This window comes from Pelmatolapia mariae, unplaced genomic scaffold, assembly GCF_036321145.2.
Source record: "Pelmatolapia mariae isolate MD_Pm_ZW unplaced genomic scaffold, Pm_UMD_F_2 NODE_ptg000392l+_length_51772_cov_1, whole genome shotgun sequence".
NCBI lineage: Eukaryota > Metazoa > Chordata > Actinopteri > Cichliformes > Cichlidae > Pelmatolapia > Pelmatolapia mariae.
In genome coordinates, this window is record NW_027052079.1 from 39,355 (window position 1) to 51,772 (window position 12,418).

General features: G+C 40.1%; 1 protein-coding gene across 1 annotated transcript; it reads left to right on the forward strand.

Annotated features, from left to right (window-relative positions):
- Positions 1 to 335: 335 nt before the first annotated feature.
- On the forward strand, positions 336 to 6,954 carry LOC134623093 (beta-enolase-like). The gene is made up of 13 exons (XM_063468302.1): positions 336 to 578; positions 659 to 754; positions 838 to 896; positions 1,000 to 1,069; positions 3,329 to 3,462; positions 3,756 to 3,872; positions 3,959 to 4,064; positions 4,306 to 4,503; positions 5,251 to 5,327; positions 5,572 to 5,696; positions 5,775 to 5,883; positions 6,554 to 6,612; positions 6,699 to 6,954. Exons 1-13 carry the CDS (start codon positions 494 to 496, stop codon positions 6,766 to 6,768), a joined length of 1,305 nt encoding a protein of 434 aa, XP_063324372.1. The 5' UTR covers positions 336 to 493; the 3' UTR covers positions 6,769 to 6,954.
- Positions 6,955 to 12,418: the final 5,464 nt, after the last annotated feature.

Sequence of the window (12,418 nt, forward strand, 5' to 3'; positions counted from 1 at the left end):
CAGTCCTTCAGCTGTGAGGTCAAGTGGGTCATGCACAGTGGAGGCTAATATCAGCTCAGTCACAAATGCCTCTTCAAATGTCACAAGCATTAATAAGAGTCTGTGTAACTCAAGAACAGCAGGGAGGAAGTCACGACCTCTGCAGAAAGGTCAGGGAAAAGGTCAAAGGCTCCCACACGGCTGGTGTTGGTATAAATATCCCAGCCAGACTATGATACCCCCCCTCCTGCCTGCAGAATGGTCTGTCCCGCTCTTCTGTTGAGCCCTGTAGCCGTCAGTCAGGAATGCAGGGCTGTGATTGGTTGTGTGGGTGGAGTCTGATAAGAAAGGTCATCATGGCATTAAACAGGATTTCTGCAGCAGGTCTCTCACTCAATCTGACCTCCTCTTCACAGGGATTGGGGTTTTTTATTTATTTTTACTCGCATGTCAAAATTCACATTTAAAGAGTTTCTTAATATTTGAACCTGGTTCTCTCCCCCCTTCAGTCAGGATGTCTATCACCAAGATCCACGCTCGTGAGATTCTGGACTCCAGGGGAAACCCCACAGTGGAGGTGGACCTGTGGACAGCCAAAGGTGAGCAGCTGTCACTTTGACCATGACGCACTTCCTGTTTGCGGCGAGTTCAGTAACCTGACGGTCAAACGTCATCTCAGGTCTGTTCAGGGCTGCTGTTCCCAGCGGCGCCTCAACTGGAGTCCATGAGGCTCTGGAGCTTCGTGACGGAGACAAGAGCCGCTACCTGGGCAAAGGTGGGAGGAGTCACGTGTGTGGGGCTGGGGATGGCATTAATGCTGCTTTTAGCGTGGCTGCTAACACCTGTGTTTCCCTGCAGGTACCGTTAAGGCTGTGGATCATGTCAACAAGGAGATTGCCCCCAAGCTGATTGAGAAGGTATCTGTTAACAGTTGGATTGCTGATGTTAGCTTGATGCTAATACAGTTGAACTACCGCAGGGATTCCCTGCATGCTAATGTACTTCATCCCATCTTTACAGAAATTCAGCGTTGTCGAGCAGGAGAAGATCGACAAGTTCATGCTGGAGTTGGATGGCACTGAAAACAAATGTAAGGACTTAGAAATTCGCCTCATAAAAGTAGTTGAATTTAAGATTTGTTTCTTTTATGTAAAAACATGAAAGGGTGGCGATGTAAAATGGCAAATTGACTATGTGCACGAGAAAATGCTAACTTCCTGGTTTGAGGCCGGATGTGGGGTTGCACATTTCCGGTAGCTTTACTTTGCGGTAAATCGCTACTGCTAAGATATACTCCAAAATCATGTCCAAAGCTTGAAAACGGAAAGATTGCGTTAAGTTCCAAAGAGCAGAAGGTGGGAACACTCACCACTGTTGTGTCACAAAAAATCTAATGATAGATTTTGACGTTTAACCACTTAAGCCCCACGTCTCCGGTACCGGGGGCAAAAAGGAGGAGATCACGTTTAATCGGTTATAACGCGGGTTGAGAAATACAAGTCCAGACATGTGTGGTATCCACAGAAACCTCATAATCTCAGCTAAAATGTCATATAAACCATTTCTACAACCACCAAACACACCGAAAATAAGCCGCGATTAAACGAGCAGTTACGTAAATGCGCAGAAGTCCGCTAAACAAACAAAACCGAACCAGAAATTCTTCAGACTTCATAAAAGTAACCGGTTAAAGATAGGCTGGTTAGCTCCCAGAGCCATCACTGACTCCACACACCAAGTTTCACCACGATCAGACCAAAATTCACTGAATTAGCCGCAAAAGAAGACCACAAAAACACACAGCGGCGCAAATGCGCTAAGACAGAAATTGGCTTACCGTCCCGATTATTTTCGCCGGTAGCCGGTAACCACGTGATTGACGTTTAAAGAGTTTAGATCGATCGGTTGTTTGCATCACTCAACACAAGCAGAACTGCATCACTGCAGCATAAGACACATCGTCCACATTCAGAAGCACATCTCTGTATAGTGACTGGTCTTATTCTTTAAACAGGCAAATGTTCAGCATTCAAACTACAGGTGAACAACAGTCAGATGTTTCCCGTTATGTCGATATCAGCGAGTCAAGTACACACCTACACAGCATGTTAACAAACCGTGAAAAAAGCCACACAAAAAATGAACGATTGCTGGTGAGGGTTTCTATACATTAGTATGTATGAAGGGTATGTTGTGACTTACCTTCTAAATTAAAAAGTGCAGTACTGGATGTCCACGATGTCCACGCATCAAAAAAATAAAATTGGCTACTTGATTTCACCTATCGCTGGTTATTTTTAGAACATAACACCCGCAATAAACGAGGGACAGCTGAGAAATATAACATTTGAATCCCTTTTCTCTTTTGCTCCGAGGCGTGGGGGCAAAATATCGACAAGTCCATGAACATCATTTACAGTTATATTGGGTAAATGACCAAGACATCTATAGAAATGTAAATCGACACTTAATTCATTCATTTGGTTAACTTCTTTTGGACATTAAACAGGGCGCGAATAGGACACCGGAAACAAAGCTCCACACAGGATTTTCCGCACCGGAACTAGCATATGCTATCGTGCACATAGTCAATTCTTTTAAAACCAATCCAAACAATATTAAGTTATAAGAACTGGGTAAACAAAATATTTACCAGGAAATGAACTGCTGAAGTGAATTGTAGAAGAATGAAAACAAAGCTGGAAGCACTGCATTCATTGGCATTTATACAGCATACTGGTGCACCAGTCTATATATCCTAAAATAAATGTGCCATCTAACAGATTTCTTAAGATTTCATTAAGATTTCTGATCCTCTGACATTGTAACTGATTCACTGAACATCTGGTATGGACTCTCTGAGGATCACCATTTCATGTTAACTTGCTGGGCATGAGGAAATTACTTAAGAAATTCCACTGCACTTAAAGCTGTGTCTGCCAAGTTTGTGTACTGAAGGATGGGACTTTAATAAATGACTGGGCATTAATGAACTTCAACTGGAGTCCATGTTTGTTACAATCTGTTTAAACTTTCTAGTGGCAGGTTAAAATCAACTCTTCACTAGCAAGAAGAATATTTTAACCTGCAATTATATTTGAGAAACCCTCAAATCTTGTAAAGGAAAGTCAGTTGACATCCTTTGAGTCATGGTTTAACACTCATGCTTCATTCATATCCTGAATGTATTCAAATGTTAGATTTATACTAAACTTTTGGGGAAAACTCAGATGAGTTCAAACAACTTGGAGGAATACTCGACCCTCTTTACCTGGTAGTTTGGCCCTACTGTGCAACTGTATGCAGATTGTTTTGAAGCAAGGATGCACGTCTGATTCTTTGTTTGCAGCCAAGTTTGGTGCCAATGCCATCCTGGGTGTGTCGCTGGCTGTCTGTAAAGCTGGAGCAGCAGAGAAAGGAGTTCCCCTCTACCGCCACATTGCTGACCTTGCTGGACACAAAGATGTCATCCTTCCTGTGCCTGTGAGTGGGAGGGGCTTGTGCTTAAGTGAAGTGGAAAACTGCCTTTAAAGACTCCTTGACTCAACTTGATTTTACTTTAAATGATATTATTTTTTTTTTTTTTTTTTTTTTTTTTTTTTTAGTTTGCTATTAACATTGCAAGCCTATGGGAAATTTCTAGTGAGCCTCTGGACTATTATTGTGCATCAGATTTTTATTATTTTCAATTCAAGCTCCAGATGTCTTTTGCAACTTATGGTTGGATAATTTGCATATGTATAGTATTTTTAATTAAAATCTTTTTCTTTCTGCAGGCCTTTAATGTGATTAATGGTGGTAGCCATGCTGGAAACAAACTGGCCATGCAGGAGTTCATGATCCTGCCAGTTGGAGCCTCCAACTTCCACGAGGCCATGAGGATTGGAGCTGAGGTTAACTTAAACCCTGCCCCCTTGCAAAGTTTCCTCTATGAATGGTAAAACCGATGTCTAACTGTTTAAATACCTTGTGTTTTCAGGTCTACCACAACCTGAAGAATGTCATCAAAGCTAAATATGGAAAAGATGCCACCAACGTGGGAGATGAGGGAGGCTTCGCTCCAAACATCCTGGAGAATAATGAGGGTGAGATCTGCACCTGACCACACAGTGACGAGGCATTGCATTATGTAGTTTATCTTTGGACTGTTGTGACTCTTAATGCAATAGAATTTATAGCAGACTTGTGTGTATTGCTGCTTCAGGTAGTCAGACAGTTAAATTAACAGTGGTTGAGCTGATTACTACAAAACTAATAATACAAATTTGACACAACTCAAGATTTAAGTTATTATGACTTGTAACAATGTGGTTTTTGTGTTCACAGCTCTGGAGCTGTTGAAGACTGCCATCGAGAAGGCCGGTTACCCTGACAAAATCATCATTGGCATGGATGTGGCCGCCTCAGAGTTCTTCCGCAATGGAAAGTACGACCTGGACTTCAAATCCCCCGATGACCCCTCTAGACACATTTCTGGTGAAAAGCTGGGTGACCTCTACCGCAGCTTTATCAAGAACTACCCTGGTAAGATTGACTAGAACTGCTGCTATGACCACTGAATGACTTCAGAACATAAACAGTGATGCTCTGTTTGCATCCTGAATGTAGGCAAAATGTATTCAAATGTGTTGACCCATGACCTTTCACTGGAGTTTCTCACTGGAGTTGAGAAACTCCAGTGAATTTGGACAACTAAACCGATGTTACACTGATGTGTCAAATTGATCTTGAGATTTGACTTCGATTGATGGTCTTAAAATGTCTTTCAAAAAGCTAGAAAACAAAACGAATTCTGTTGCTACACTTTGCTTTGAGTCTGTGGTTTAACCAAATGTCTTTGGAAGGGAATATATTGGTCTCTTAAAGCATTTAAATTTCAAACAAGGCTGCCAAGTATGAAACTCAAAATTCCTTTTTGAATACTTTGCTCAGAGGTATTCAAAATGTTTAGTTGGTTTAGCTCACTTGAGCTCTTGAGGGAGCGAAATAAGCCTTTTGAGTTCAGGAAGTGGTCAGGCTGCCTTTTTGTTCATTGCAGGAAAAATGCTCTTAAAAATCTCTCTAGAGGGGTTCTAAATTTATTTTTTCCATTAAAGAATGTATGATGTTCAACTGATAAAATTAATTTAGAGAACCACAGATTTGTTCAGTGTGCACATTTCCAATTGAATTCATGTAACTGTTAAGCACAGTAACAGCATTGAGCCTGTTGGGTGTCTGTGGCATTTCTACTGTGGAAACTTTCTCCTCAGTGTCTGTCTCTTTCTCCAGTCCAGTCCATTGAGGACCCATTTGACCAGGATGACTGGGAGCACTGGGCTAAATTCACTTCTTCTGTAGACATCCAGGTGAGGTGCACAGACAGGTGTGCAGACATGTGACACAACCTGACTGTCATTAGATTTCTCTTCCCTTTTTTTTTTTTTTTCTTTTCCCTTCTTTGCCACAGTGATTGGCATCACCAGATGTTTGTTAGCCTTCTGGAATCTGAACTACACAAACTGGTTCTTCCTGGAAGAACTCAAGGAAAACCTTCAGTAACAGGAATATAGCATCATTATAGTAACACACTGGTTTTTCTGCTCTAATCAGATCGTAGGTGATGACCTGACTGTCACCAACCCAAAGAGGATCCAGCAGGCAGTGGACAAGAAGGCCTGCAACTGTCTGCTGCTTAAAGTCAACCAGATTGGCTCTGTCACAGAGTCCATCCAGGCGTAAGACACCAATCTGAGTTGTTTTAGTCCATATTAACATTTTCTGCTCAAAGTTAATTAAATATATCTGCCTGTCAGGTGTAAGCTGGCTCAGAGCAGCGGCTGGGGTGTGATGGTTAGCCATCGCTCTGGAGAGACTGAAGACACCTTCATTGCTGACCTGGTGGTTGGACTTTGCACTGGACAGGTATTTAAACTTCATCAGACAGTCTCAGTGAGATTAATCTGTTCACAAAGAATAATTGAATGTCTGCAAGTTTTTGTTCTTTTAAAAACAAAAAAATACTGACATTATTCCCCTTTAAAGTCATTTGAAAAAGCCAGACTGCTCACACATGGCTGGTCAATAACTAGGCTACAACTGAAAAGGAAAGTTTCAAGACCTAAAGTCTTCTCTTAAACAGATTCTACACAAATAGATAATCTGTTCAGAGATCTTTAAATATCTACTGCTTCACGTATTTGTTGAGCTTAAATGAAAGATTTAAGATCATTTTGAAGCAAAAATGTAAGGAAATCACTCAAATCTTAACTGTGCAAAATGCCTTGATAATCAAGGACTGATATGAACACTGTAGATTGATGATTATCTACAGAGGTCTGACTGAAAATGAAAATTAAAGTGCATCAGTATAAGACTCAAAGTTTTGAGTTCTGTTGGAAAATCACTGGTCAGTTGCAGGCAGAAGAATAAATGTGACTTGTGCCTTTTTAAATAAGTGGCTACATAAAAGCAGTGCAACCACTATTAAACTGTCTGGTCCTATTTCTGATTAAAACTGCTGGGTAGGAAAATGGGTCACTACAGGGAACAAACCACAACTTCAGTGCTAACCTCATTCTACCGTTTCTTTCAGATTAAGACCGGTGCCCCCTGCAGGTCAGAGCGTCTGGCCAAATACAACCAGCTGATGAGGTAAGATATTATGATTTTTGTCATTCTCAGGCTCGTAGACTTTTAAGAAAAACAAAGCACAGCTAATCATGACCTCTGACTTGCAGGATTGAGGAGGAGCTTGGAGACAAGGCCAAGTTCGCTGGTAAAGCCTTCCGCCACCCAAAGATCAACTAAAGCACCATCCTGCCTTCCTGTCGCTGTGGCAACTGACTGACACCTGATGACCCCAGAAGGCTCTTACCCCTTCCACTGGGGGTGAGGGGTTAGAGGTCATAGTGGGCTTGACTGCCTTTCTAGATGTGATTCCATTAATGATGTTTTCTATACAAAAGACAAACATTAAAGAGTGAAAAGGAAAAACATTCTGAGTTTAATTTATTAAAGCTGCTGAAGGCCTTTTTACATTCGAACTCCATAAAGCCCTGAGCGCTTCAGTGAATCATGCCTGTACAGATCATCACCAGCAATGTTGAACATAAAACTCATTCAGAACAGGCTTCTGCTTGAAGTGAACAACTCATCGTATCCTTATCGGAAAGACTGGTATTCTGAAGTTTTGCTTTAGCGTTCTAACAGCACCTCAAAATCCTCAGGTGTGTTTCTCCTACAAATCAGATGGTTAAGCTAAACACTATGGGGCAGTCTATTCAGAAATTAATTTTTGGTGGACAAAGGTTCTGGGTTCATATCTCCTGGTTGGCTGGATTCTTTAGTTTTCTCCCTCAGTCTATTGCCATGTCTAACATCTGGTTCATGTATATCAGCATTTTTAGCCACCCAACAATTAAACTGCATCAGTAAAAAGTTAGCCTGGCAAATAGAGCAGTCAGTAATGGATTTTTACGAAAGCAAATTCCAGCCGTGAGGCGATCTAATGGTGAGCAACATGGACCAGACAAACTCTGGGCTTGGCCAGGTGATTGATCAGCATCTGTTTAATGAGATCTGACACAAATGGGTCCTAAAGGCTGAAGAACTGCACTCATTTAGGAATCAAGATCTGTGCATGTATTTCCTGTCAGGGAGGTTGGTGGGTTTTCTGTCTGTAGGATCATCTTGACAATTTGAAAATGGGGCTAACATCCACCAAGGTCTTCAAAGACTACTTAATGATGTCAAACTGACAAATGCCTTATAACTTGACAACACATTTGTAATAATTGTAGTTATCAACATAAAATACTTTATAAATATTTAAAATGTCATTTGACATCTGACCTGTCCTGCAAGCTCTGATCAACCCGAAAGGATTAGGTGGTAATGCTACGGAGCTACTTAAAACTGTTTCTTCCTGATGACACAGGGACTGATGTATGGGCATTCAAATATGTCACATATGAACTGACCTTTTAGGTTTCACATCTTCCTTTCAAATTGAGCCTAAAATACGAGAGAATAAGCTTCCTAGTTAGAAATATAGTGTAGTATATCATGTCATTATCCATGGCCAGTTATTTAGAAATAATATTCCTACATAATGTTTGTGTAATGAAGTAAAGTTCCATCATGTTACACTTGTGACTTACTGTGCTACAAACTAAAAGTAATTTAAAAAGAGAATTTCTCAGTCCTTATCTATAAGATTAAGACAAACATTTTAAAACCCCTGTGTTTGTCAGAATAGTTAACTATAATAAGCTGAATACGCTTCAGTGAATATCTTAGCTTGTATAATCTCTCCAGCTCTACAGATAAGCTTTGAGTGTTGGATAAGGAGCTTGTTTTCATGCCTTTGGGCTGCATATTCAGAGTCGTTATACCATGAAAGTACATAAGGATTGTGAGCAATGCATCTAAAGGGGAAGTGGATGCGCAGAGCTGCAGGTTCCCTGTCAACTTCCTGCAGCAGTCAGAAAAGATGCAAATGAGGAGACGTGTGCGACGAGTGTAACAGGAGGAACGACTGTTTTTACTACATCAGATAAACTCCCACGCTTCACATTGAACAATAACTGGCTGATTCAAAGCAGTTTGTATATGCGAGTGTGTGGATTACTGTTTAGTTATGAGCAGCTGAAGTGTGTTTTTGCGTCTGACTTCCTAGTTGAACATTTAACATTAAAATCCACTTTTTCTTTGAACTCTTTCAGTGCACTTGGCTCAGCTCTGCCCACAGCTACAAACAGCCTCGGCTTTAATCATGAAAGTTAAAAAGAAATGCCAGTTGTGTCACTTATTCTCTAAGGATAGACTCCAGTGGTGGAAAGGAACCTGTTTCTTCTTGCTAAAATTTCTTTCTTTAGAGATGAGTTTTTCTTTCCTGCAGTATTTGGTGCAATCCAGGGTCTGTGACCTTCATTAGAATACCTCTCTACATCTGCATTTCCTCTTCCTCCCCTTCCAAGCATAATTGTAGGGCCTATTTTGGCCCACAATCAGGTCTCTTAGGTCTGCTGGTAGCTTCCGTTTTTTCTGAAAGGCTTTTAAACACAGGGTTTTTGCAGTAAACATATTTAATATCAAAATAAGCTTTAAATAAAATCCTGTGGTGAGAAAGAGAGGAGGTGAAACATTTGTGTTCAGCCTTGTGAACGAAGGGCAGATTTCTCACACTCAACTGGAGTCCACTATTCATGTCCACACACACATGCTCGTGTGACGTCAATGCTGATTGGTGGGGGAGTTTAGGCTGAAGGCAGCCTGTTGCCTGGATATGAGAAGCAGCCGTGCCGAAGCTCACTCTGAAAACGATCAAAACTCATTTCGAAATAATTACTTGTTACTTTACAATCGCTGTGTAAGAACAACAAAACTGCAGCTGTATGTGTTACAGTGCAGCGTTGCATCCCTACAACACTCGCGTGCTGAAATGCACCGAAAGTGACACAAATAGAATAGAATAAAATAGAATAATCCTTTAATTGTCCCACAAGGGGAAATTTGGTTGTAACAGCAGGTAAATATTGTGTTATTGTATTAAGAACAAGCTACTCTCTGACCTGTGATTGGCCTCCTTTGGAAGTAAAGGCGCTGTTGCTTCCTGCTTGTCATGCTGACACACAAACACACATAATAACCCATCTTCCTCTCTAATGAGGTGATTGATGGTCTGTTATTCCGCCCTTGTGTGCGTGTGTGTTTTATGCGTGGCTGATGACGTGTGAGGTTGAATGGGGGGCGGGATTTTGTCTGATGAGGACAAAGACAGCAGGGGGTCATTAAACACACACAGACACACACCCACACATACACACCTATCCTTCGGAGCATGTGAACCTCTTTGGCCCCGCCCCCTTCCACAGGAAATAGTTGCAAACCACGACTCAGTCTCCACGGTGATGCTTTACGAGCTGACGGGATGACTGGGGTCAGGGGTCACAAGGAGACGGAGGGAAAGGCGAAGCTATCCCGTCTTTTGGGTGGGGTTATAATGCCAGCTCCCGAATATTCTAGGAATCAACTCAACATCTGGAACTTCATCTGGGACTCCAGGATTATCTTCAAATTCCCCTGGAAGCTTTTAAGTATCTCACTTAAAAGACCAAAGCCATTCCAGGAATCCCGAAAGCCCCTGGAAGACTGATTGAGTCATTCATTCTATCTGGAAGAATCCTGGAAGTGAAATCAAATTTTCCCTTAAGGACCCTGAGTACCATGGTGAAGATCTATTTGATTCTCTCCATGCTCAATTCTCTATTATCAACTGCTGGAGAATCTTGATGCACCTTAAAATGTTCCACAAGTTGCTGACTTCTGGAATATATTTTAGTCTGCATGAACATCTTTACTGACTTTTAGTTCTCAAGAAAGTCTAGAACTCCTCATGGCCTCCTGGAACATCTTTAAGGACAATCACATCCTTTCTCTCAAGAACATCTACAACTCCTTCAGTAACTTACTAAACTTTTCCTGGAAACCTTGAACCAATAAAACATTTAACTCAATGAATTTTGTCAAGTATATGTGGAACTAGATTACAAAGAATACCTAAACCTCCTGCAGGGATACAGGATCATTTCTCTTCTGCAAGCTCTTCAGAATCTCCTAGAAGTTCTTCAGAGTAAAGAAGGAAATTTCTCAGTACAACTCTTTGGGCTTAAATTGTTAGAAATAAATGTGTTTGGAAAAATAAATTTCTGGTATCTCATTGTCCAGACTGACCTTTAATTATAAAATTATAATTATAAAAACTATTTGTTAATTCACAAAAAATTATGTTTGACTCCCCTGGACTAGAAAGTTTTTTGTTTTGTTTTTTACTTTCAGAATCTTCAAGACCCCTGAAACATTTCAAAGACTATACTTCTTTACTATACTTGTAGTACTTTAGTGACTAAATCAGACAACCTATTTCCAACTTACCCTACTGCAATTGCTTCTTTAACAACTTCTGTTTCAGAACCTCTGAAAGTGCTCCTGGAACTTCCTCAATGACAACAATAGACACTTGAAACTACAGTAGAAGGAGGCCCATTCTGTCTCCTGTCATGACTTTTAGAACATGTTCAAATACCACTTGCACCTATTTGTGACTCCTGGAAACTTTTCAAGAACCCTGAAACATTCCAAGGACTGTATGAGCCTATCCCTTTCCATTTAGTGCTTTCTTAATTACTCATGGAAGAATTCGCCTTCTTCAAGAACATCTAGATGTTTGAGAGTAGTTTTGAGGGTTTGTCTCACCTGGAAAGCTTTCAAAGCCAAGACGTTTTTAGCTCTATTACAGGTCACTAGATGACATCTGGAGGCCCACAACCCTTTCAGTCACTGAATGTTGTAAAGACACCTCAAACTGACCTAGGAAAGACCCTGGAGCTACAATGAGGACAATCTGAGACCCTCATGAAACTTGTGAACACTCCTATGGTCTTTGAAACACCACAAGGACTTCGGGATGCTATTAAAACACCAAAGGAAACTATTTCAAGCCAAGGAAGCCTCTTCAAGGATTCCTTGAACTTCCTCCAGAACTTCATGATTAAACTTTCATTTATTGATTGAATATTTTTATCTGTTTTGTTTTTTTCGAGGGGTTTTTTTGTACATCCATTCAGTCCACATTCATCTGTGTGTGGGTCTTTGTGAGTGTGTGAACCCGTTGTCTGGGGTGACAGCAATAAGAATGTGTGACATCATAGCGCCGAGTCGTATTAAAGTGTCAGCCCGCCGCCGGCACACAGATACTGACTGGTCCTGAGATGAGACAGGACAGACACCAGCGATAGTTAAAAACAAAAAAAAAACAAAAGCTTTTACGACTTCTTCTGAGACTGATAATCAATTACTGTGATTGGAGAAAAACACTTGGATTGATCGGACGACCAGCAGAATCTTTTATTTGACTTTGATTTTTGTTGGAATATTTTTGAGAAACTGTCTGTCAGTAAGTTCTGCTTCTTTATTCCTGTTCATCAAATTTACTAATACATAAATATCAGAAAATGAAATTTAAACTTCAAAAAAATGTCATCAAATTAAAGAAAATCTAAATTGAAATTTACTAAATAATCCAGTTTAATAACACCCATAACCCAATGAAGATTTATTCATATCTAATAATAAAATTTAAAAAAAAATCCAAATTTATTTTAAGTCTAAATTTTCTAATTAGCCTTCTTTTGCTTAATTTTTTTTTTTAACTCCAATTGTATTGAATTGAATTTAATAATAAAAATCTAAACACCTTCAGATTGGGTAGACTATAATCTACATCTGTAATCTAAGAATAGTTTAAAAAAAACTATTCATGACCACATTGTAAAAAAAACAGAATTGTACAAACATGAATTACGCTACAAATTTGAAAATAAAAGATGATTTGTTAAGATGCACAAAAAAATTCAAATTTGTGGTAAAAATATATTTTTGTTTCTTTTTTAATACC

What these genes read in the sequence shown, in the direction of transcription:
- LOC134623093 (XM_063468302.1), top strand. Translation starts at nt 494, where the DNA reads ATGTCTATCACCAAGATCCACGCTCGTGAGATTCTGGACTCCAGGGGA. An exon ending in GAGCCGCTACCTGGGCAAAG is followed by an intron (nt 755 to 837) that starts GTGGGAGGAGTC and finishes GTTTCCCTGCAG; the next exon opens with GTACCGTTAAGGCTGTGGAT. An exon ending in AAATACAACCAGCTGATGAG is followed by an intron (nt 6,613 to 6,698) that starts GTAAGATATTAT and finishes TCTGACTTGCAG; the next exon opens with GATTGAGGAGGAGCTTGGAG.